The 26,256-nt window shown below is 41.3% G+C and overlaps 1 protein-coding gene across 1 annotated transcript in view; it reads right to left on the bottom strand.

The window, feature by feature from the left end:
• The window catches only part of EHBP1L1 (EH domain binding protein 1 like 1), a 333,907-nt gene extending 313,901 nt beyond the window's left edge, over positions 1–20,006 (bottom strand). Inside the window, exons 1-2 of the mRNA XM_053689234.1 lie at positions 19,975–20,006; positions 12,769–12,826 (exon numbers count right to left, since the gene is read on the bottom strand). Coding sequence (XP_053545209.1) covers positions 12,769–12,826; positions 19,975–20,006 — 90 coding nt within the window. The remainder of the gene's footprint in view (positions 1–12,768; positions 12,827–19,974) is intronic.
• Positions 20,007–26,256: the final 6,250 nt, after the last annotated feature.

Below are 26,256 nucleotides of genomic sequence, written 5' to 3'. Positions count from 1 at the left end.
CATCCAAAGCTTCTGATTGCTCATCCTCTGTTCTTAAAACTGAGCTATCACGCTTTTTTGGAAAACTGGCAGTTTGGATAGAAATGCCGCAAGGGAATTATCCATGACTGCTGCTAATTGTTGTAATGTAATAGGGCACAATGCGCTAGAGGTACTAGGCAACGCTTGCACGGGCGTAACTGGTGTCGACACATGGGGAGAGGAAGGAGGACTATCCTCATTACCTTCCGTCAAAGAATCATCTTGGGCTACATTTTTAAGTGTCACTGCATGGTCATTAAAATGTTTAGATACCTTAGCACACTTTAAACACAAATGCAATGGGGGTACCGCCATGGCTTTCAAACACATAGAACAAGGTCTATCTGTAGGCTCAGACATGTTAGACAGACTTAGATAGCACTCAAATACAGAAAAATACACTTTTTGAAAAAACATTACTGTGCCTTTAAATAATAAAAAGCACACACTTTTTTACCAAATCTCAAAAAAACATCCGATCTTTATGAAATTTACACCATATGATCCTAATGCTTTGAAAAGATTGCACACCAAGTTTCAAGCCAATTAACCCCTTATTGAATCTGCCACCGGTTTAACACACTACAGCATGATGCCACAGTCTCTGCTGTGGCCCTACCTTCCTTGGGGATTAGTTTAGTCTCTGGACTCTACATGTGAAGCTGCATGAAGCTTACTTGCAAAACAACTGCGCAACTGAGGCGCAAAAATTAGGCCCCCTCCCTCTTCACTCCGGAGTTGTGGGGCCTTCCTAAGCCAAATTAGGTGTCTAAAATTATGCCAGGCGTATAAAACCCCTAAAAAGTGTTCCAAACAAGATAAACACTTGTGCAAACGTCAGATTATATTAAAAAAATAATCGATTTTCCCCATAACAGTGTCCACCAGTGATTTAAGCCCTTTTAACTAAGCCATCCTTCTATACTGAGTCTCAGAATATGGCTTACCTTCCCACATGGGGATTTCTGTCAGTCTTCTAGCATTACCAAGTCTTGTTAGAAAAAAAGTGACTGAGCATACCTTAAGCAGTTAAGCCTGCAAACTCTTCCCCCCAACTGAAGTTCTCCGGTACTCAACAGTCCTGTGTGGGAACAGCAATGGATTTTAGTTACAACATGCTAAAATCTTTTTCCTCTCAGCAGAAATCTTCATCACTTTCTGCCTCAGAGTAAATAGTACAAACCGGCACTATTTTAAAATAACAAACTCTTGATTGAAGAAATAAAAACTACAAATCTAACACCACATACTCTTTACCCTCCCGTGGAGATGCTACTTGTTAGAGCGGCAAAGAGAATGACTGGGGGGGCGGAGCCTGAGGGGAGCTATATGGACAGCTCTGCTGTGTGCTCTCTTTGCCATTTCCTGTAGGGATTGAGAATATCCCACAAGTAAGGATGAATCCGTGGACTGGATACACCATGTAAGAGAAATATAATTTCTGGAGTAAATATAGTGGTCTAAGAAAAATTATGAATTAAACTTTAACTTATTTTTTATGCACATTAGTGTGGCGGTCTCGGGGGGTGGTGACTTTACATTCACTTTAAGCTTAAACTAAAAAACCTAAGATTACTAAAACTAAAAAAAACTAAAATTGTGGAAAAATTAAAACTGGACTTCCGGTGGGCGGCGACACAAGATTGCCACAGACATGTGTTGCTCTCTGTAATATCTTTCTCTTTACAGTAGAAACATGGTCATACCTAAAACCATCCTACCTTCCCTTAACAGAACAGCTGTTCGAAAGCCCTTTGGGATAAAGAAGGACACCTCTTGGCCACGGGGAAGCTAAATAATTGGAAAAATACCGGACGGTATTTGGTAAGGTACGAGGCCTGCCACGAGATACAGACATTCTCTTCTCCTATACACAATATTTTAAGCATGCTCGTCACAGAGAACAGTGCGACTACACAATATAGTTGCTGACCTATCAGCTTACCTCTTACCAGCATTTAATGCACTGCAAACAGCCACGCAGGAATTACAGATTCACTTGCGTGCTTGCAAACCCACATACTCGCCAACTCTGCATTCAGATCCTAATATGGTGGAACTTTCAATGTCTGACACACCTATCATTCCTCAAACTTCTCTTGAAGACGCAAAGGGGAGTCTTTTGGGACCTCTGGATGCGCCCTTAATAAACAGCCGTGGAATCGGTAAAAAGTGAAAGGTCTACTTTGTTAAAAGCTGAAGTTATGAAGCCTCAATCCCTAATGAAAGGAAAGGCGCAAAGGATGCTCCCTGTCTGCCACACAGATTTTATTTGGAATCTGGCTACGTTAAATAGCCCAGTGGTGAACAAGATCGAGCACAGTGATCACTGCTTTATTTGACCTATTATGGCATCCACTACTGGCTTATTTGAAGAGAGGAGAATCGGTGTGAATTGTATTTAAATGGAAAATGAGGAACTACTTTGTTTCAATTAGAAAAACTTCATAATACCCTATTTGTCACACTAATATTTCTTTATACTAACTCAACATCTGGTGTCTATTGCTTTTAATCTAGTTACACACGGCTATTATAAATTATCAAACGTATGTCTGATATTAGAGTTAAATTTCAATCATTGAAATGGATTAATTTTACTATGTCGAAGTCTTGCATAAGGTAAATAACCTGTAGATACCTTAACTAATAACAAAATTCAGACAATTTTTCACAGATCGCTGAGAGTGCATAAATATACACCTTACACTATTTACATTACAAATGGATACTGTCAATTTCTGGCTGTTACTATATCTTGCTATTATTTAACACAATATGTGTACCAACCTCCTATATATACCCTATTGTAAATTGTGCCCCTTATATACTAGCCCTGTATCACTTTATAATGAAGGATCTAACTCGCAGTCAGTATCTTATGACATTAGGTTGATGACTCTTACACACAGGTACTTTGGCATTGGGCAGTCAAGCTCTAATTGGATAACCAGAACTTTTATGTCTAATATAGGTGGTTGCCTTTTGGTTTAACTTGGTCAAGATATCATAATATGCGTCCCCTATATGGTATTGTAAATATTCTTTCTAATTGTAGATTTTTGTTTTTTTATAGTATGAGGCTTATATCTCTAATAATTTATATCTTTTTCTGGCCACTCATAAAAGTCTCAAAAGCGGGATCTGACGAAAAGAGGCCCTATACCTGAATTAGTCTGATTTAGATTTGATAGTGTCACAATATTGTTGTCTTATTTTTGATAGCCTTGGAACCTCAGTATTGTTAGGCTAAAGCAAACTTAAGAGCTATAATTGTTAAGGTTAGGTTTATAGTTCTGTTTGGTTGGGGGGGGTTTGTTTGTTTTTTTGTTTTATTTTGTCCTCTGTTATGTTTTTAATAATAAAAACCCAACAATGTGGTTACATAAGATGTATATACCGATGTATTAACTGTTTGACACAACTCAAATATTGGTACTAGAACTCATATTTTATGTTAACCTTGTATACTCAAACTACATTGTAATACTGTGATATCGCAATACTTATCTACACTCGCCCAGCGCGGCATAACGATGTACACTTTAAGATGTATATATTGGTATATCACCTATTTGAAATGTCTTGAATTTTGGTATTAGAACACATATTTTATGTTAACATTGTATATTCAAACTACATTGTAATACTGTGTTGCTGCAGAACTTTTCTTTTCTCGCCCTGCGTGGCATAATGACATGTACACTATTTCTGTATTGTTGGTCATAAATAAAATAATATATATACAAAAAAAAATAATTAACACTACAAATACAAAAAAACTATCATTGCAAAAAATAACAAACAAAATCATCCAAAACAATAAAAAATATTCCTATTCTAATACCCCGTTTAAAAAACAAAAAAAAACCCTAATCTATAATAAACTACCAAGGGCCCTTAAAAGGGCCTTTTGTTGGGCATTGCCCTAAAGTTAACAGCTCTTTTGCTAAAAATTTACAACAAACCCCCCCCCCTAACATTACAAACCCCCAAAATAAAAAAAAACTAACAAAAAAAAATCTTGATCTACCCATTGCCCTGAAAAGGGCATTTGTACGGCTCATCTATATCCATCGCGTAATACAGATGGAGCGATACAAATGTCCTTTTCAGGGCAATGGGAAAATTAGGATTTTTTTAGTTAGGCTTTTTTTATTTTGTGGATTTGCCTGGATGAAGATGCTTCGCGCTGGGATGAAGATCTTTCGCCTGTCTTCAGCAACTGTGAGTACCGATTTTGGGTCTTAGCTATTTTTTTGGGGTATTTTTTTTTTTTTTAGATTAGGGCTTTTTTTTTTTTAATGGGCCAAAAAAGAGCTAAATGCCCATACAAATGCCTTTTTCGGGGCAATGGGTAGATTAGGTTTATTTTTATTTTGTGGGTTTGGGGAGGTGGGGGTTTGTAATGTTAGGGGGTGTTTGCTTTATTTTAGGGTTTGGGCTTTTCATAAAAGAGTTAAATGCCCTTTTAAGGGCAATGCCCATACAAATGCCAAAGGGCAATGGGTAGATTAGGTTTTTATAGATAGTTTTTTTTATTTTGTAGGTTTGGGGGTGGGGGTTTGTTTACTGTTAGGGGGTGTTTGGTTTTCTTTTATAGGAAAAGAGCTGTTAACTTTAGGGTAATGCCCCACAAAAGGCCCTTGGTAATTTATCATAGATTAGAGTTTTTTATTTTGGGGTGAGTTTTTTTTATTTTTTAAACGGGGTATTAGAAAAGAATAATTTTTATTGTTTCGGATAATTTCGTTTTTTTATTTTTAGTAATGTAAGGTTTTTTATTTTTAGTAATGTAAGTTTTTTTATTTTTAGTAATGTAAGGTTTTTTATTTTTAGTAATGTAAGGTTTTATTAGTGTAAGCTTAGGTTTAATTTTTATTTCACAGGTAAGTTTGTATTTATTTTTAAATAGGTAGTTAGTTAATAATTGTAACTTTAATGTAGGTCTATTTTAATTATGTTAAAGTTAGAGGGTGTTAGGTTTAGGGGTTAATATAGTTTAATTTAGGTTGTAGCAATATGGGGGGCAGCGGTTTAGGGGTTTATAGGTTTAGTTAGTGTTGGCGATGTGGGGTGTACAACGGTTTAGGGGTTAATAAGTTTAGTTTGTGTCGGGGAACTGCGGTTTCGGGGTCAATAGGTTTAGATAGTGTTGACGATGTTTGGGAACTGCGGTTTAGGGGTTAATAGGTTTAATTAGTGTTGGCGATGTCGTGGGGAATGGCGGTTTAGGGGTTAATAGGTTTAGTTAGTGTCGGCTATGTGGGGGTGGCAGTTAACGGGTTAATAGGTTTAGTTAGTGTTGGCAATGTGGGGGATGGCTGTTTAGGGGTTAATAGGTTTATTTAGTGTCGGGGATGTGAGTGGCGGCAGTTTTAAATAATTTTGTTTCGGCAATCGGCGGCATATTAGTTATGTTTAGTTAAATCGTTTTTTCAGATCCTTTCGTTTTTTCTTATCCATTCTTTATTCATATGCATTATTCTATTCTAAACTTTAGAATAGGATAATGAATATGAATAAAGAATAGATCCAAAATAACGAACGGATCCGAGAAAACTATTTAATTTTACATATCGTAATTGTTTAAACTTTTTTTTTTTTAACTTCAACTAAACTAATTTTCAGAAACGAAATTTATTTAACTAATGAAAACGAACCAAAAAAATATTAGCGTTATACATGTCTACTATAGTATATAGAATGATGAGGCGAGCGTCACAATAGGCTGAGGTGATAAGGTAAATGGCTACGAGATAGTCTAGACTACTAAACAATAAAATATATATAATTTAATACATATAAGGCAAATATTAAAAATACAATACAAGTCATGGATCGATGTAAAACAAAAAAGTATAAAATCACATATAGACCAGAGTGTCTTGGTATAATCAGAAAGTCGCAGTCCTGTGTGATAAGGATACCAGAGGATCCTAAAGTAAATACACCAATAAAGATAAAATTCCAAATGAAAGTCCAAATCAACAGTCCCAAAAAAGTCTTATCCTTAGTGTCCGTGATGGTATAATGCAAATGGCAATTTCCAATAAATTAGTGAAAAAATGGTGAAGTGAGCTGTAAAAAAATATAATAAAACTTCAATAAAAATCGTTCATGAAGTGATATATCATAAAAATATAAAAATGGTACAAATGTAATGAAAAAGATAAATGTAAAAAGTACTTCTGTGAAAAAACAAGGTGAGAAAAAGGGTGTATGTGAAATCAGAGTATAGTGGTAAATTCCTTAATCCATTAAGGTCCGTGGGTGTCTCCAATAAGTATGCAAAACTTTCCTTAAATAACCTGTGGAAAAAAACAAAAACAGTGCTGCAAAAAAGGTATACAAATAGAACCAAATAAAGGTAATAAACTTACTTTGGTTATGTTGACGCGTTTCGGCCTCTGAATAGGCCTTAAAATGTGGTTTTATATGTGATTTTATACTTTTTTTGTTTTACATGGATCCATGACTTGTATTATATTTTTAATATTTGCCTGATATGTATTAAATTACATATATTTTAATTGTTTAGTAGTCTAGACTATCTCGTAGCCATTTACCTTATCACCTCAGCCTATTGTGGTGCTCGCCTCATCATTCTATATACTATTTATCACTACGTTCACTAGGGGACCTCACGAGGGGAGCTAGAGGTTTATTGATATTAGCACAGGGTCTACTCACTGTATTTGTCTACATGTCTACTATACATGTGCTTTATATACACCTACACATGTGCTTTATAGACACCTACACGTGTGCTCTATAGACACCTACACGTGTGCTGTATAGACACCTACACATGTGCTCTATAGACACCTACACATGTGCTCTATAGACACCTACACATGTGCTCTATAGACACCTACACATGTGCTCTATAGACACCTACACATGTGCTCTATAGACACATAAACATGTGCTCTATAGACACATAAACATGTGCTATGTAGACACCTATACATGTGCTCTATAGACACCTAAACATGTGCTCTATAGACACCTACACGTGTGCTCTATAGACACATAAACATGTGCTATGTAGACACCTAAACATGTGCTATGTAGACACCCATACATGTGCTCTATAGACACCTAAACATGTGCTCTATAGACACCTACACATGTGCTCTATAGACACCTATACATGTGCTCTATAGACACATAAAGATGTGCTCTATAGACACATAAACATGTGCTATGTAGACACCTATACATGTGCTCTATAGACACCTAAACATGTGCTCTATAGACACCTAAGTCCTACACATGTGCTCTATAAACACCTATACATGTGCTCTATAGACACCTACACATGTGCTCTATAGACACCTACACATGTGCTCTATAGACACATAAACATGTGCTATGTAGACACCTATACATGTGCTCTATAGACACCTATACATGTGCTCTATAGACACCTAACATGTGCTATGTAGACACCTAGACATGTGCTATGTAGACACCTTAAACATGTGCTCTATAGATACCTATACATGTGCTCTATAGACAGCTACACATGTGCTCTATAGACACCTACACATGTGCCCTGTAGACACCTACACATGCTCTATAGGCACCTACACATGTGCTCTATAGACACATAAACATGTGCTATGTAGACACCTATACATGTGCTCTATAGACACCTAACATGTGCTATGTAGATACCTAGACATGTGCTATGTAGACACCTATACATGTGCTCTATAGACACCTACACATGTGCTCTAGAGACACCTATAAATGTGCTCTATAGACACATATATATGTGCTCTATAGACACCTAAACATGTGCTATGTAGACACCTACACATGTGCTCTATAGACACCTATACATGTGCTCTAGAGACACCTATACATGTGCTCTACAGACACCTATACATGTGCTCTATAGACACCTATACATGTTCTCTACAGACACCTATACATGTGCTCTATAGACACCTAACCATGTGTTATGTAGACTCCTACACATGTGCTCTATAGACACCTATACATATGCTCTATAGACACCTATACATGTGCTCTATAGACACTTAAACATGTGCTCTATAGACAGCTATATATGTGCTCTATAGACACCTATACATGTGCTCTATAGACACCTAACCATGTGTTATGTAAACTCCTACACATGTGCTCTATAGACACCTATACATATGCTCTATAGACACCTATACATGTGCTCTATAGACACCTATACATGTGCTCTATAGACACCTATACATATGCTCTATAGACAACTATACATGTGCTCTATAGACACTTAAACATGTGCTCTATAGACAGCTATACATGTGCTCTACAGACACCTATACATGTGCTCTCCAGGCAGTCAGCCTCAGAGAAATTAGATTTGGATGGTTGAAAGGACCTTGAAGTAGAAGGTCCTGTCTCAGCGGTAGAGTCCATGGTGGAAAAGATGACATGTCCGCTAGATCTGCATACCAAGTTCTGCGTGGCCACGCACGCTCTATCAAGATCACCGATGCTCTCTCCTGCTTGATCTTGGCAATTAGACGAGGGAGCAGAGAAAACGGTGGAAACACATAAGCCAGGTTGAAGGACCAAGGCGTTGCTAGAGCATCTATCAGCGTTGCCTTGGGGTCCCTGGACCTGGATCCGTAACAAAGAAGTTTGGCGTTCTGGCGAGACGCCATGAGATCCAGTTCTGGTTTGCCCCAACGATGAACCAATTGTGCAAACACCTCCGGATGGAGTTCCCACTCCCCCGGATGAAAAGTCTGTCGACTTAGAAAATCCGCCTCACAGTTCTCTACACCTGAGATATGGATAGCTGATAGGTGGCAAGAGTGAATCTCTGCCCAGCGAATTATCTTTGAGACTTCTAACATCGCTAGTGAACTCCTTGTTCCCCCTTGATGGTTGATGTAAGCCACAGTCTTGATGTTGTCCGACTGAAATCTGATGAACCTCATTGTCGCTAGCTGAGGCCAAGCCTGAAGAGCATTGAATATCGCTCTTAGTTCCAGAATGTTTATTGGATGGAGTGACTCCTCCTGAGTCCACGATCCCTGAGCCTTCAGGGAGTTCCAGACTGCACCCCAACCTAGAAGGCTGGCATCTGTCGTTACAATTGTCCAATCTGGCCTGCGAAAGGTCATACCTTTGGACAGATGGACCCGAGATAGCCACCAGAGAAGAGAATCCCTGGTCTCTTGATCCAGATTTAGTAGAGGGGACAAATCTGTGTAATCCCCATTCCACTGACTGAGCATGCAGAGTTGCAGCGGTCTGAGATGTAGGCGTGCAAACGGCACTATGTCCATTGCCGCTACCATTAAGCCGATTACTTCCATGCACTGAGCCACCGAAGGGCGAGGAATGGAATAAAGAACACGGCAGGAATTTAGAAGTTTTGATAACCTGGACTCCGTCAGGTAAATTTTCATTTCTACAGAATCTATCAGAGTCCCTAGGAAGGAAACTCTTGTGAGGGGGAATAGAGAACTCTTTTCCTCGTTCACCTTCCACCCATGCGACCTCAGAAATGCCAACACTATGTCCGTATGAGACTTGGCAATTTGGAAGTTTGATGCCTGAATCAGGATCTCGTCTAAATAAGGGGCTACTGCTATGCCCCGCGGCCTTAGGACCGCCAGAAGCGACCCCAGAACCTTCGTAAAAATTCTTGGGGCTGAAGCTAACCCAAAGGGAAGAGCTACAAACTGGTAATGCCTGTCTAGGAAGGCAACCCTGAGAAACCGATGATGATCTTTGTGTATCGGAATGTGAAGATAAGCATCCTTTAAATCCACTGTAGTCATGTATTGACCCTCCTGGATCATAGGTAGGATGGTACGAATAGTCTCCATCTTGAATGATGGAACTCTGAGGAATTTGTTTAAGATCTTTAGATCCAAAATTAGTCTGAAGGTTCCCTCTTTTTTGGGAACTACAAACAGATTTGAGTAAAATCCCTGTCCCTGTTCCTCCTTTGGAACTGGATGGATCACTCCCATAACTAGGAGGTCTTGTACACAGTGTAAGAATGCCTCTCTCTTTATCTGGTTTGCAGATAATTGTGAAAGGTGAAATCTCCCTTTTGGGGGGGAAGCCTTGAAGTCCAGAAAATTTCCCTGGGATATAATTTCCAACGCCCAGGGATCCTGGACATCTCTTGCCCACGCCTGGGCGAAGAGTGAAAGTCTGCCCCCTACTAGATCCGTTACCGGATAGGGGGCCGTTCCTTCATGCTGTCTTAGAGGCAGCAGCAGGTTTTTTGGCCTGCTTACCCTTGTTCCAGGTCTGGTTAGGTCTCCAGACCGTCTTGGACTGAGCAAAATTTCCCTCTTGTTTTGCATTAGAGGAAGTTGATGCTGCACTTGCCTTGAAGTTTCGAAAGGCACGAAAATTAGACTGTTTGGCCCTTGATTTGGACCTATCCTGAGGAAGGGCATGACCTTTTCCTCCAATGATATCAGCAATAATCTCCTTCAAACCAGGCCCGAATAGGGTCTGCCCCTTGAAGGGAATGTTAAGCAGCTTAGACTTTGAAGTAACGTCAGCTGACCATGATTTAAGCCATAGCGCTCTGCGCGCCTGGATAGCAAAACCAGAATTCTTAGCCGTTAGTTTATTCAAATGAACAATGGCATCAGAAACAAAAGAATTGGCTAGCTTAAGTGCTCTAAGCTTGTCAAGTATGTCATCCAATGGAGTCGCTACCTGTAAAGCCTCTTCCAGAGACTCAAACCAGAACGCTGCAGCAGCAGTGACAGGAGCAATGCATGCAAGGGGCTGTAGGATAAAACCTTGTTGAATAAACATTTTCTTAAGGTAACCCTCTAACTTTTTATCCATTGGATCTAAGAAAGCACAACTGTCCTCGACAGAGATAGTAGTACGCTTTGCTAGAGTAGAAACTGCTCCCTCCACCTTAGGAACTGTGTGCCATAAGTCCCGTGTGGTGGCGTCTATTGGAAAATTTTTCTAAAAATAGGAGGGGGAGAGAACGGCACACCTGGTCTATCCCATTCCTTAGTAATAATTTCTGTAAACCTTTTAGGTATTGGAAAAACATCAGTGCACACCGCCACTGCATAGTATTTATCCAGTCTACACAATTTCTCTGGCACTGCAATTGTATCACAGTCATTCAGAGCAGCTAAAACCTCCCTGAGTAACATGCGGAGGTGTTCAAGCTTAAATTTAAATGTAGAGATATCAGAATCAGGTTGCATCATCTTCCCTGAGTCAGAAACATCACCCACAGAAAGAAGCTCTCCTTCTTCAGCTTCTGCATATTGAGAGGCGGTATAAGACATAGCAAGCGTCAGTATGCTCTGTATTTCGTCTAACTCCAGAGCTATCTCGCTTTCCTCTAAATTCAGGTAGTCTGGCTGATACCGCTAACAGTGTATTATCCATGACTGCCGCCATGTCTTGTAAAGTAAGCGCTATGGGCGCCCTAGATGTACTTGACGCCATTTGAGCGTGAGTCCCTTGAGCGGGAGTCAAAGGATCTGGCACGTGGGGAGAGTTAGTCGGCATAACTTCCCCCTCGTCAGATTCCTCTGGTGATAAATTTTTAAAGACAGAATATGATCTTTATTGCTTAAAGTGAAATCAGTACATTTGGTACACATTCTAAGAGGGGTTTCCACCATGGCTTTTAAACATAATGAACAAGGAGTTTCCTCTATGTCAGACATGTTTGTACAGACTAGCAATGAGACTAGCAAGCTTGGAAAACACTTTAAATCAAGTTAACAAGCAAATATAAAAAATGGTACTGTGCCTTTAAGAGAAACAAATTTTGTCAGAATTTGAAAAACAGTGAAAAAAGGCAGTAAATCAAACGAAATTTTTACAGTGTGTATAATAAGCTAACAGAGCATTGCATCCACTTGCAAATGGATGATTAACCCCTTAGTTCAAAAAACGGATCAAAAAAACGTTTTTTAACAGTCACACCAAACTGCCACAGCCTTGCTGTGGGCCTAGTAACACAGTGGAAAGCCTCAGGAAACTGTTTCTAGGCAAATTTTAGCCAGCCATGTGGAAAAAACTAGGCCCCAATAATGTTTTATCACCAAAGTATATATAAAAATGTTTAAACATGCCAGCAAACGTTTTATATTGTAAATATAAAAGAGTATTACCTCAGAAAGTAAGCATGATACCAGTCGCTATTAAATCTCTGTATTCAGGCTTACCTTACATAAATTTGGCATCAGCAGCATTTTCTAGCATTCACATCTTCTAGAAAAATCTTAATTGCACATACCTCATAGCAGGATAACCTGCACGCCATTCCCCCGCTGAAGTTATCTCTCTCTTCAGTCATGTGTGAGAACAGCAATGGATCTTAGTTACAACCTGCTAAGATCATAGAAATCACAGGCAGATTCTTCTTCTATTTTCTGCCTGGGACAAAATAGTACAACTCCGGTACCATTTAAAAATAATAAACTTTTGATTGAAGCAAAATAACAGCTACATTTCACCACTTCTCTCTTACTACCTCCATGTTTGTTGAGAGTTGCAAGAGAATGACTGGATATGGCAGTTAGGGGAGGAGTTATATAGACAGCTCTGCTGTGGGTGTCCTCTTGCAACTTCCTGTTGGGAATGAGAATATCCCACAAGTAATGGATGATCCGTGGACTGGATACACCTTACAAGAGAAATATTAATTTCTTTAGGGCAGTATAGAGTTACTTTGTGGAAAAAGATTATTGAGACTGAATGAACGAATGAATGAAATACCTTTGAGCAGACTCTCCTGTTTCTGCGAGTCCATACAATCACCACCTTGTCTGGTTGCCTGTAAAAAGACAAAAAAGAAAGAGAAAATTAAGTAAAAAGAAAAAGTGAATGAGACAAGACATTGTTAATGGAGGACACAAATATTTAGATAGTGGATGAGAATATGAGGTATTAAGTGTATGAAAAATGTTGAAAGTGAATGTGAAAGTCAGACAGTGAATGGCAGAAAGAAGTAGAATAGTGCAAGACATAAGATAGTGAATGAGAAAGTCAGACAGTGAATGGCAGAAAGTAGTAGAATAGTGCCAGACAGAAGATAGTGAATGAGAAAGTCAGACAGTGAATGGCAGAAAGTAGTAGAATAGTGCAAGACAGAAGATAGTGAATGAGAAAGTCAGACAGTGAATGGCAGAAAGAAGTAGAATAGTGCAAGACAGAAGATAGTGAATGAGAAAGTCAGACAGTGAATGGCAGAAAGAAGTAGAATAGTGCAAGACAGAAGATAGTGAATGAAAAAGTCAGACAGTGAATGGCAGAAAGAAGTAGAATAGTGCAAGACAGAAGATAGTGAATGAGAAAAAGGGGGAGGACAGAACATGAGATAGCAAGTGAAATATTGAATTGTATACATAAAACAAAATAAAGGAACATATGGATTACAAATAAGAATACAATAGTGAATGGAAAAAAAGAAACATTGAATGAAAGATAGATGCAGACAGTGAATGAGACAAAGAAGCAAATTGTGAATTAGAGTCATTTGGGTTGATTTATCAATGTCTGTCCGTCATGATACGCTGTAGCGTATCATGTCCGACAGACATCGCTGAATGCTGACAGCATACGCTGTCAGCATTTGATATTGTACAAGCCGTTCACCAGAACTGCTTGTGCAATGCCGCCCCCCTGCAGATTTGCGGCCAATCAGCCAATAGCAGGGGGAGTCAATCAGCCTGGTAGTATAGGATCAGGCGGATTGCAGACAGAGGCAGCGGACAAGTTATGGAGCAGCAGTCTTAAGACCGCTGCTTCATAACTGCTGTTTCCGCAAGCCTAAAGGCTCGCGCGGAAAACAGAATTTATGCTTACCTGATAAATTACTTTCTCCAACGGTGTGTCCGGTCCACGGCGTCATCCTTACTTGTGGGAATATCTCTTCCCCAACAGGAAATGGCAAAGAGTCCCAGCAAAGCTGGCCATATAGTCCCTCCTAGGCTCCGCCCACCCCAGTCATTCGACCGACGGACAGGAGGAAAAATAGGAGAAACCATATGGTACCGTGGTGACTGTAGTTAGAGAAAATAATTCATTAGACCTGATTAAAAAACCAGGGCGGGCCGTGGACCGAACACACCGTTGGAGAAAGTAATTTATCAGGTAAGCATAAATTCTGTTTTCTCCAACATTGGTGTGTCCGGTCCACGGCGTCATCCTTACTTGTGGGAACCAATACCAAAGCTTTAGGACACAGATGAAGGGAGGGAGCAAATCAGGTTACCTAAACGGAAGGCACCACGGCTTGCAAAACCTTTCTCCCAAAAATAGCCTCCGAAGAAGCAAAAGTATCGAATTTGTAAAATTTGGCAAAAGTGTGCAGTGAAGACCAAGTCTGCTGCCTTACATATCTGATCAACAGAAGCCTCGTTCTTGAAGGCCCATGTGGAAGCCACAGCCCTAGTGGAGTGAGCTGTGATTCTTTCAGGAGGCTGCCGTCCGGCAGTCTCGTAAGCCAATCGGATGATGCTTTTAAGCCAAAAGGAAAGAGAGGTAGAAGTCGCTTTTTGACCTCTCCTTTTACCAGAATAGACGACAAACAGAGAAGATGTTTGACTGAAATCTTTTGTAGCTTCTAAATAAAATTTTAGAGCACGGACTACGTCCAAATTGTGTAACAAACGTTCCTTCTTTGAAACTGGATTCGGACACAAAGAAGGTACAACTATCTCCTGGTTAATATTTTTGTTAGAAACAACCTTTGGAAGAAAACCAGGCTTAGTACGCAAAACCACCTTATCTGCATGAAACACCAGATAGGGCGGAGAACACTGCAGAGCAGATAACTCTGAAACTCTTCTAGCAGAAGAAATAGCAACCAAAAACAAAACTTTCCAAGATAACAACTTAATATCTATGGAATGTAGAGGTTCAAACGGAACCCCTTGAAGAACTGAAAGAACTAGATTTAAACTCCAGGGAGGAGTCAAAGGTCTGTAAACAGGCTTGATCCTAACCAGAGCCTGAACAAATGCTTGAACATCTGGCACAGCTGCCAGTCGTTTGTGTAGTAAGACAGATAAAGCAGAAATCTGTCCTTTTAGAGAACTCGCAGATAATCCTTTATCCAAACCTTCTTGCAGAAAGGAAAGAATCTTATGAATTTTTATCTTATTCCATGGGAATCCCTTGGATTCACACCAGCAGATATATCTTTTCCATATTTTATGGTAAATCTTTCTAGTTACCGGTTTTCTGGCCTGAACCAGAGTATCTATCACAGAATCTGAAAACCCACGCTTTGACAGAATCAAGCGTTCAATCTCCAAGCCGTCAGCTGGAGGGAGACCAGATTTGGATGTTCGAATGGACCCTGAACAAGAAGGTCCTGTCTCAAAGGTAGCTTCCATGGTGGAACCGATGACATATTCACCAGGTCTGCATACCAAGTCCTGCGTGGCCACGCAGGAGCTATCAAGATCACTGAGGCCCTCTCCTGTTTGATCCTGGCTACCAGCCTGGGAATGAAAGGAAACGGCGGGAACACATAAGCTAGGTTGAAGGTCCAAGGTGCTACTAGTGCATCCACTAGAGTCGCCTTGGGATCCCTGGATCTGGACCCGTAGCAAGGAACCTTGAAGTTCTGACGAGACGCCATTAGATCCATGTCTGGAATGCCCCATAATTGAGTCAACTGGGCAAAGATCTCCGGGTGGAGTTCCCACTCCCCCGGATGGAATGTCTGACGACTCAGATAATCCGCTTCCCAGTTTTCCACACCTGGGATGTGGATCGCAGATAGATGGCAGGAGTGATCCTCCGCCCATTGTATTATTTTGGTCACTTCTTTCATCGCCAAGGAACTCCTTGTTCCCCCCTGATGATTGATATACGCAACAGTCGTCATGTTGTCTGATTGGAATCTTATGAATCTGGCCTTTGCAAGCTGAGGCCAAGCCCTGAGAGCATTGAATATCGCTCTTAGTTCCAGAATGTTTATCGGGAGAAGAGACTCTTCCCGAGACCATAGTCCCTGAGCTTTCAGGGATTCCCAGACCGCGCCCCAGCCCACTAGACTGGCGTCGGTCGTGACAATGACCCACTCTGGTCTGCGGAAGCTCATTCCCTGGGATAGGTGGCCCAGGGTTAGCCACCAACGCAGTGAATCTCTGGTCTTCTGATCTACTTGAATCACTGGAGACAAGTCTGTATAGTCCCCATTCCACTGTTTCAGCATGCACAGTTGTAATGGTCTTAGATGAATTCGCGCAAAAGGAACTATGTCCATTGCTGCAACCATCAACCCTACTACTTCCATGCACTGAGCTATGGAAGGACGTGGAACAGAATGAAGAACTTGACAAGCGCTTAGAAGTTTTGACTTTCTGACATCTGTCAGAAAAATCCTCATTTCTAAGGAATCTATTATTGTTCCCAAGAAGGGAACTTTTGTTGACGGAGACAGAGAACTTTTTTCTATGTTCACCTTCCATCCGTGGGATCTGAGAAAGGCCAGAACGATGTCTGTATGAGCCTTTGCTTTTGAAAGGGACGACGCTTGTATTAGAATGTTGTCCAAGTATGGTACTACTGCAATGCCCCTCGGTCTTAGAACCGCTAAAAGGGACCCGAGTACCTTTGTGAAAATCCTTGGAGCAGTGGCTAATCCGAATGGGAGGGCCACAAACTGGTAATGTTTGTCCAGAAAGGCAAACCTTAGGAACTGATGATGTTCTTTGTGGATAGGAATATGTAGGTACGCATCCTTTAGATCCACGGTAGTCATAAATTGACCTTCCTGGATAGTGGGTAGAATCGTTCGAATGGTTTCCATTTTGAACGATGGTACCCTGAGAAATTTGTTTAGGATCTTTAAATCCAGAATTGGTCTGAAGGTTCCCTCTTTTTTGGGAACTACGAACAGATTTGAGTAAAATCCCATTCCTTGTTCCGTGTATCACTCCCATCTTTAACAGGTCTTCTACACAATGTAAGAACGCCTGTCTCTTTATTTGGTTTGAGGATAAGTGAGACATGTGGAACCTTCCCCTTGGGGGTAGTTCCTTGAATTCCAGAAGATAGCCCTGAGAAACTATTTCTAGCGTCCAGGGATCCTGAACATCTCTTGCCCAAGCCTGAGCAAAGAGAGAGAGTCTGCCCCCCACTAGATCCGGTCCCGGATCGGGGGCTACTCCTTCATGCTATCTTGTTAGCGGCAGCAGGCTTCTTGGCCTGCTTACCCTTGTTCCAGCCTTGCATCGGTTTCCAGGCAGGTTTGGACTGTGAGGCATTACCCTCTTGCTTAGAGGATGCAGAATTAGAGGCCGGTCCGTTCCTGAAATTGCGAAAGGAACGAAAATTAGACTTATTCTTGGTCTTGAAAGGCCTATCTTGTGGGAGGGCGTGGCCCTTTCCCCCAGTGATGTCTGAGATAATCTCTTTCAATTCTGGTCCAAAGAGAGTTTTACTCTTGAAGGGGATGTTAAGCAATTTTGTCTTGGATGATACATCCGCTGACCAAGACTTTAGCCAAAGCGCTCTGCGAGCCACAATTGCAAACCCTGAATTTTTCGCCGCTAATCTAGCTAATTGCAAAGCGGCATCTAAAATAAAAGAGTTAGCCAACTTAAGTGCATGAACTCTGTCCATAACCTCCTCATATGGAGTCTCTCTACTGAGCGACTTTTCTAGTTCCTCGAACCAGAACCACGCTGCTGTAGTGACAGGAACAATGCACGAAATGGGTTGTAGAAGGTAACCTTGCTGTACAAAAATCTTTTTAAGCAAACCCTCCAATTTTTTATCCATAGGATCTTTGAAAGCACAACTATCCTCGATAGGAATAGTAGTGCGCTTGTTTAGAGTAGAAACTGCCCCCTTGACCTTAGGGACTGTCTGCCATAAGTCCTTTCTGGGGTCGACCATAGGAACTAATTTCTTAAATATAGGAGGGGGAACAAAAGGTATGCCGGGCTTCTCCCACTCCTTATTCACTATGTCCGCCACCCGCTTGGGCATAGGAAAAGCGTCGGGGTGCACCGGAACCTCTAGGAACTTGTCCATCTTGCATAATTTTTCTGGAATGACCAAGTTGTCACAATCATCCAGAGTAGATAACACCTCCTTAAGCAGTGCGCGGAGATGTTCTAATTTAAATTTAAATGTCACAACATCAGGTTCAGCCTGTTGAGAAATTTTTCCTGAATCTGAAATTTCCCCATATGACAAAACCTCCCTCATGGCCCCTTCAGATTGGTGTGAGGGTATGACAGAACAATTATCATCAGCGCCCTCCTGCTCTTCAGTGTTTAAAACAGAGCAATCGCGCTTTCTCTGATATGCAGGCATTTTGGATAAAATATTTGCTATGGAGTTATCCATTACAGCCGTCAATTGTTGCATGGTAATAAGCATTGGCGCACTAGAAGTACTAGGGGCCTCCTGCGTGGGCAAAACTGGTATAGACACAGAAGGAGATGATGTAGAACCATGTCTACTCCCTTCATCTGATGAATCATCTTGGGCAACTTCATTATCTGTGACAGTATTGTCCTTACATTGTTTGGACGCTATGGCACAATTATCACACAATTTTGAAGGGGGAGACACATTGACTTTCATACATATAGAACATAGCTTATCTGAAGGCACAGACATGTTAAACAGGCTTAAACTTGTCAATAAAGCACAAAAACCGTTTTAAAACAAAACCGTTACTGTCTCTTTAAATTTTAAACAGAGCACACTTTATTACTGAATATGTGAAAAAATATGAAGGAATTGTTCAAAATTTACCAAAATTTCACCACAGTGTCTTAAAGCATTAAAAGTATTGCACACCAATTTTCAGAGCTTTAACCCTTAAAATAATGAAACCGGAGCCGGTTACAGATTTAACCCCTATACAGTCCCAGCTACAGCCTTTGCTGTGACTATACCAAGCCCAGAGGGGAATACGATACCAAATGACGCCTTCTAGGAACTTTTCCAACTACTTTCAGGTCCTCACACATGCATCTGCATGTCTTGACTCTCAAAAACAACTGTGCAGTAATGGCGCGGAAATGAGGCTCAGCCTACAACTGGGAAGGCCCTTCCTGACTGGAAAAGGTGTCTAACCTAGTGCCTGACGTTAAAAAACGTTCCCCAAGTTTATAAGTGTGAATTATCAGCATAAACATGAATAAAATGTCCAAATAAAGCAATCGATTTAGCCCATAAAAGTGTCTACCAGTTTTATAGCCCATATTAAGCCCTTTATTCTGTTTGAGACTAAGAAAATGGCTTACCGGTCCCCATGAGGGGAAATGACAGCCTTCCAGCATTACACAGTCTTGTTAGAAATATGGCTAGTCATACCTTAAGCAGAAAAGTCTGCTAACTGTTTCCCCCAACTGAAGTTACTTCATCTCAACAGTCCTATGTGGAAACAGCAATCGATTTTAGTTACTGTCTGCTAAAATCATCTTCCTCTCACAAACAGAAATCTTCATCTTTTTCTGTTTCAGAGTAAATAGTACATACCAGCACTATTTTAAAATAACAAACTCTTGATAGTAGAATAAAAAAAACTACAACTAAACACCACATACTCTTAACCATCTCCGTGGAGATGTTGCCTGTGCAACGGCAAAGAGAATGACTGGGGTGGGCGGAGCCTAGGAGGGACTATATGGCCAGCTTTGCTGGGACTCTTTGCCATTTCCTGTTGGGGAAGAGATATTCCCACAAGTAAGGATGACGCCGTGGACCGGACACACCAATGTTGGAGAAACTGGGACATCAGGCTCCATTCGGAGCTTGATAATTTGGCCCCAATGTGAAAAGGGCATTTGTATGGGCATTGCCATTAAAAGGGCATTTAGCTCTTTTGCATTGCCCTGAAATGACATTTAGCTCTTTTACGAATAGCCCAAACCCTAAACTAAAAAAAAAAAAAACACCCAAAAAAGTTTAAAAAATCCTAACACGAACCCCTGAAGATCCACTCACAGTTGCTTAAGTCCCACTTTAAGGATCTTCATCCAGGCGGCTCCATCTTCATCCAGACGGCAGGTGGCTCCATCTTCATCCAGGCGGCATCTTCTATCTTCATCCCGGCGCCGCGGAGCGGGTCCATCCTGAAGACATGCGGCGTGGAGCATCCTCTTCATACGGTCGCCGCTGTATACTGAATCTTCAATGCAAGGTACGCGATTCAAAATGGCATCCCTTGCATTCCTATTGGCTGATTTGATTTTCAGCCAATAGAATTTCAGTAGCTCTCATCCTATTGGCTGATTTGAATTTCCAAAATCAAATCAGCCAATAGGAATGCAAGGGACGCTATTTTGAATCGCGTACCTTGCATTGAAGATTCAGTATATGGCGGCGACCGCCGCCGGAATGAAGGTAGAAGACACCGCTGGGATGAAGATAGAAGATGACGCCTGCATGAAGATGGAGCCGCCGGGATAAAGATTCTTCAAGCAGGACTTCAGCAACTGCAAGTGGATCTTCGGGGGTTAGTGTTAGGATTTTTTAAGTTTCTTTGGGTGGGTTTGGGCTTTTCATAAAAGAGTTAAATGCCCTAGATTAGGTTTTTATAGATAGGTTTTTTTTATTTTGTGGGTATGGGTTTGTATACTGTTAGGGGGTGTTTGGTTTTCTTTTGTAGGAAAAGAGCTGTTAACTTTAGGGCAATGCCCTACAAAAGGCCCTATTAAGGGCCCTTGGTAGTTTATTATAAATTAGCCTTTTTTATTTTGGGGTGGGTTTTTTTTTAAACAGGGTATTAGAATAGGAATAATTTTGATTGTTTTGGGGAATTTTATTTGTTATTTTTTGCACTGGTAGTTTTTTATTTTTTGTAATTTTAGTGTTTTTCATTTTTTGTAATGTTAGGTTTTATTGTAAGGCAGCTTAGGTTTTATTTGACAGGTAAGTTTGTATTTATTTTAACTAGGTAGTTATTAAATAGTTAATAACTATTTACTAACTTGTCTACCTAGCTAAAATAAATACAAACTTACCTGTGAAATAAAAATAAAACCTAAGCTAGCTACAATGTAACTATTAGTTATATTATAGCTAGCTTAGGTTTTATTTCACAGGTAAGTATTTAGTTTTAAATAGGTATTATTTAGTTCATAACTGTAACTTTAATTTAGCTCTATTTTAATTATGTTAAAGTTAGGGGGTGTTAGGGTTACGTTAGGGTTATGTTAGGTTTAGGGGTTAATAGTTTAATTTAGGTTGTTGCAATGTGGGGGGCTGGCGGTTTAGGGGTTAATAGGTTTATTTAGTGATAGTGATGTGGGAGGCCAGAGGTTTAGGGGTTAATGACTTTATTTAGTGGTGACGATGACGGGGAGCGGCGGAATAGGAGTTAATAGATTTATTATAGTGTAAGCGATGTTGGGGTGCAGGAGAATAGGGGTTTACAACTTTAGTATAGTGGCGGTGATTAATAAATTTATTTAGGTGGCGGCGATATCGGGAGCGGCAGATTAGGGGTGTTTAGACATGAGGTTTATGTTAGGGTATTAGGTTTAAACGTATCTTTATTTTTCCCCCATAGACATCAATGGGCTGCGTTACGAAGCTTTTCATTTCGCAATCGCAGGTGTTAGATTTTTTTTCTAACCCGCTCTCCCCATTGATGTCTACGGGGAAAGCGTACACAAGCACGTCAAAACAGCGCTTGTATTTTGTGCAGTATGGAGCTCAATGCAACCATATCACATGCACAAGCCGTCTGTTTCAAAACTTGTAATGGCTGTGCTATAGAGGGTTTGATAACGCAACTTTTGCTGCGTTCGTTAAATTCCCTATAGCACGAATAACTTGTAATCTACCTGAATGTGAATTAGATAAAGTGGTAGATAGTGAATGAGAGAAAGAGGCAGATACTGAATGAAACATAATGATTTAGATAAAAAGGCAGATAGTAAATGAAAGAAAAAGGAAGATACTGAGGGTCTTACATTCACAACCTCGCTGCACAGGTGAGATGATCGAAGAAGTCTCATCAGTACGGCGAGGACCTTATAAAAACATTTAGTAATACAAATATAGAGTAATGATTATATTGCTGTGTTGTTTTGCTCTCCATGTGAAACAGAGACTTGTACAAGACAAACACAAGGTCTAAATCTCGTGTGATTCCTCTCCATGCCGGAGAGGTTTTGTATATCAGGCGCTGAATGAGGGAACTCATATAACTAATAAACGACTGTTAGAATTGTGACATAATGAAAGAGAGAAGGAATGAAAGAGAATGGGTGAATGAAAGAATCAGGGACAATGTAAAATGCCAGAATAACAAAGGGTTAACAAGGCGTGAGAGGGGAGCAGTGCATCGTTGGTAACACATAATGTTTTACAGGAACATAACTGTTTGTGCCAGAGAAAAGCTACACACACCAAGGTAGAGACTTCATTAACCCCTCAACTGCACTATTAACCTCTCCCATGCCACATACCAACAGTACCTCCGCTTTAACCCCTCTCCTGCTGCAGCGTAGCACAACATTAATCACCCCTGACCCCCCAGACATAGAGATCCGGCTAATATAAACACCAGGGGGGAAAAATCCATATAAGGGCAGGAAGGAGAAACAGGAATTTATGGTTAAGTAAAGGGGAAGGGGAGAGTCAGACACACAGAAATAGTGCGAAGGTTACTGCCTGACATATATAGATATGAGATAAACATAAGGTATAATTTACCCAGCATGCCACTGGCCCATACACCAAGCTACTCCGATCTGGATTCACTAATATCAGTGAGCTCTCTGATCCGTAGCTCGTGCTACAGAGCTCACTAAAGCTTCAGTACTTCTGCTCAGAAATCAGTTTAACTGGGAACAGCTCTCAATTCTATAACTTTTATTATTCAGACAAAGTGTCACATTTTATCAAACGTTCCAACCTACATTTATTACCAAATTGACTTTGTTCTCTTGATATGCTTTGTTGTAAGTCAGCTCCTATTCCTGGCAGTATACAGAGGTAGGTTTACTAGCGTGCACGTGGCTGGAGAGCAATTTGACAGAAGTGATTGCAACAATATTTATTTACATATAGAGTTTAACCCATTAACAGGAGACCTGCTGGAGGGAGGGAGGTTGTAATAGCATGGCCTTGCGGCTGGTGGTGAGACCAATGCTATTATGGGCTAAAAAAACTTTAAGGACGGAAGGGGTTAAGACATGCGCACGTTTCTGAGCAAACCTCAGTATTTTATCAAGGAAAGAGCTATGTTTCACCAAAAGAGACAATGGAAATAGGGTTATAAAATTGTGCTCGCAGTCTAGATGACAAACATTTACACTCGGCTAGTATGTTAATTTATTGGCAGACGTGGGAAACATCTTGTAATTACAGGTGTTTTATGTTCCTTACGGCCATGATGTCTTTCCTTGCAAGTTTTACTGGTCCCCCCCCCCCCCCGTGCCAGTTCATTATCCTCCTGTGTACTGTTTATAGCTAATGTATCTTCTGTAGAGCACTCTGGGAGGTGGCTGGGACTGACTAGTAGATAAATGTACATAAACTCTCTCTCCATTTCTCTTTCTTCACCAATTTTCACATATTTTGTTACTGGCACACAACACGTTTATTGTTTATTAACGACCTTTGCAATGGTCAGCAAAAGTCAAGTGTCAGTGTTTGCAGAGGGTACAAAATTAAGGATGCGACATAACAAGCTGAGTGCACAAATACAAACGGAACGTTAACAATGCTGGCGCACATTCGATACCGTTTGCGTTTTTGTACTGGCGTTACATGGTTAATATATATTGTGCAATCAGTAGTATAATGCATGTTACAGTATTCATATCGGGTAGCGCAGATGCATAATAATACATTTCTCTAAAGGGAGCGCACTCAAATTCATATCTGAAAATGCTCAGTCGCTCGCTCAGCCAGTGTAGCGCAAACATTACACTCAAGTGGTGGAGATTTGGGTTACGTTTTTGCTACACACCTTTAGTTTTTTTGAAAGCACAATAGCAAGAGATAACAGTAGATAAATAGTTTTCTAAAGCGCTAAATGTGAAAGTGATAAAATACGCATTGCGCATGAGTGCGTCACTTATCCAAAGTAAAACAAATGCAAGGAGCCAATGTTACCGCTATACATTGAAAGTATAGGGTGTGCTACCTATCTATCAGGAGCATTAATACAATTCATTTTAACCAACAACTTCTGATACATGATCATGTGTTATTATTTAGGTGAGGCTAAGTTCAAAATAACACACCGTGTGTTACGGTACCAACAGTGTACCAAGGTTAATATCAGATGAACAATGTCCTGCATAGGGAATCAGCAATTCACAACCCAGCCAGTTTTCAGGTTTAAAACAGAATGACATTTATTAAAAGGCTATGCCTAGTATTTATGCAGGTCTGACCCCCCCCCCAGATGGGGGTTGAAAGGCTGTTGTACATTACATGGAGGGAACAAGCCCTTTTACATGATACAATAGAATTATATTACTTAAACACTTCAACCACAAGACACTCTTGGCCCTTCTTATCACTTAGGCGTTTTCTCTCTGGAGGTGATCAAACAATAGAATGCTTAGCACTAATTAGATTATAGCTGGAGCCAGCAACTCTGTCTTTAGAAATTAGTTTCTTAGCTAAACACAATTAACTCCTTCAGTCCTGACAGAAGGATCTGTCACATATCTCCCCCCTTGTGGAACACTCCGGCAGACCCGGCTTGACCCTTTGGCGGGTCAACCTGGGGATGACCGGACTAGGAGGTGGTAGGCATGTCAGTTTGCCAGGACAATCCATCTGTATTCCCGTTATGAGAGAGAATTCCTGTCCATACAAAGAAGGGTTCAACTTCCTCAGTGCCCAGACTAGGGCTAAACAGTCCTTCAAAATCCCATCAGCTTCTTTACGAGTTTTCTGTACCTGCTCTTTATAGGTATCCACAATCCCTTCATACTGACATAGGGTGCCCTTGAGTTGCTGCACCTCACTATGAGCCAGCGTCAGCTTCTCCTCAAGTGTCGCTAAGTTTGTCTTTAATGTTTCATGTCCCACTCTCAAGCTGGTGTTTTCTGCAGTCTGTCGGTGCAGCTTGTCTAGCAGAGATTCACGTTCTAAACGTGCTTTTTCCTCTGCGCTCCTCTTCTCCTTCATCAGCGCATTGTAACGGGACTTCCACGTATCAATAGCGGATAGAGATTTACTGAGCTCTGCGTCCTGGGGCTTAGCAGCAGGGGGGTCTGCTGGGGCTTAGCAGCAGGGGGGTCTGCTGCACGGGTAGTCACAGGGTTAACATCAGCGGGACCCATGGGAGCATAGGCAGAAACAAGGGGAGCCAAGTCATTTCCAAGAAGAACATCAGCAGGTAAGTCCTTCTTGACCCCCACATTCACAGGTCTAGCGCCCACTCCCCAATCCAAATGTACCCTGGCAACAGGTAGGCTGAACACATCGCCCCCTGCTACCCTCACAGCCACAGTGTCTCCAGTGTACTGTTTCTCAGACACCAAGTTCTTTTGAAGCAAGGTCATGGTAGCACCAGTATCCCGTAGACCACTGACCTTCTTCCCATTCACTTTAACCAGTTGCCGGTTATTCCGGTGGGCAGCTTGCACGGGGTCTGCTTCATGTAGGATGCCCCAGCATTCTTGCGCCTCTACGTAGCGGGCCGCAGGCTGAGAGTTACGTGGGATTCCGCCGGCGGGTCTTCTCTAGGACTGTGCTTGGTTCGCTGCATTTAGGGGACACTCTGGTCTTTTGTGCCCTAGTTGCTTACATCCAAAGCACCAAATAGGCTGTGAGTAGCCCCGTGAATTGAACCGGGCTCTCTGAGGGTAGTTCGTGGCCGGAGGCCGTGTGGTATAGCGGTGCACCGGGGGTTGGTAACTGGCAGCTGCTGGGGTGACTGGGGGTCTGTACTCCACTCTAGCAGGGGGCTTAGTGGTAGCAGTGTCCAGTTTGCGGGCATCCATATACTCATCTGCCAGGCGAGCAGCTTCATGCAGGGTGGAGGGTTTACGGTCCCGAACCCACTCTCTAACTCCTGCTGATAACTTGTCAAAGCAATGTTCCAACAGGAATAGCTGCAGCACCTCTTCCCCAGATACGGCTTGGCACCCCGCTATCCAGTGAGCTGCTGTGCGGTGCACCTTACATGCCCACTCAACGTAGGAATCACCAGCTAATTTAACAGTGTCTCTGAACCGCCTCCGGTATGCCTCCGGTGTAACCGCATACCTGGAGAGCAGAGCCTCTTTCACAGTATTATAATCCCCAACCTCC

This window comes from Bombina bombina, chromosome 7 (assembly GCF_027579735.1).
Source record: "Bombina bombina isolate aBomBom1 chromosome 7, aBomBom1.pri, whole genome shotgun sequence".
Taxonomy (NCBI): Eukaryota; Metazoa; Chordata; class Amphibia; order Anura; family Bombinatoridae; genus Bombina; species Bombina bombina.
Note: the sequence above shows the minus strand (reverse complement) of the source record. Positions and strands in the feature narration are given on the sequence as shown.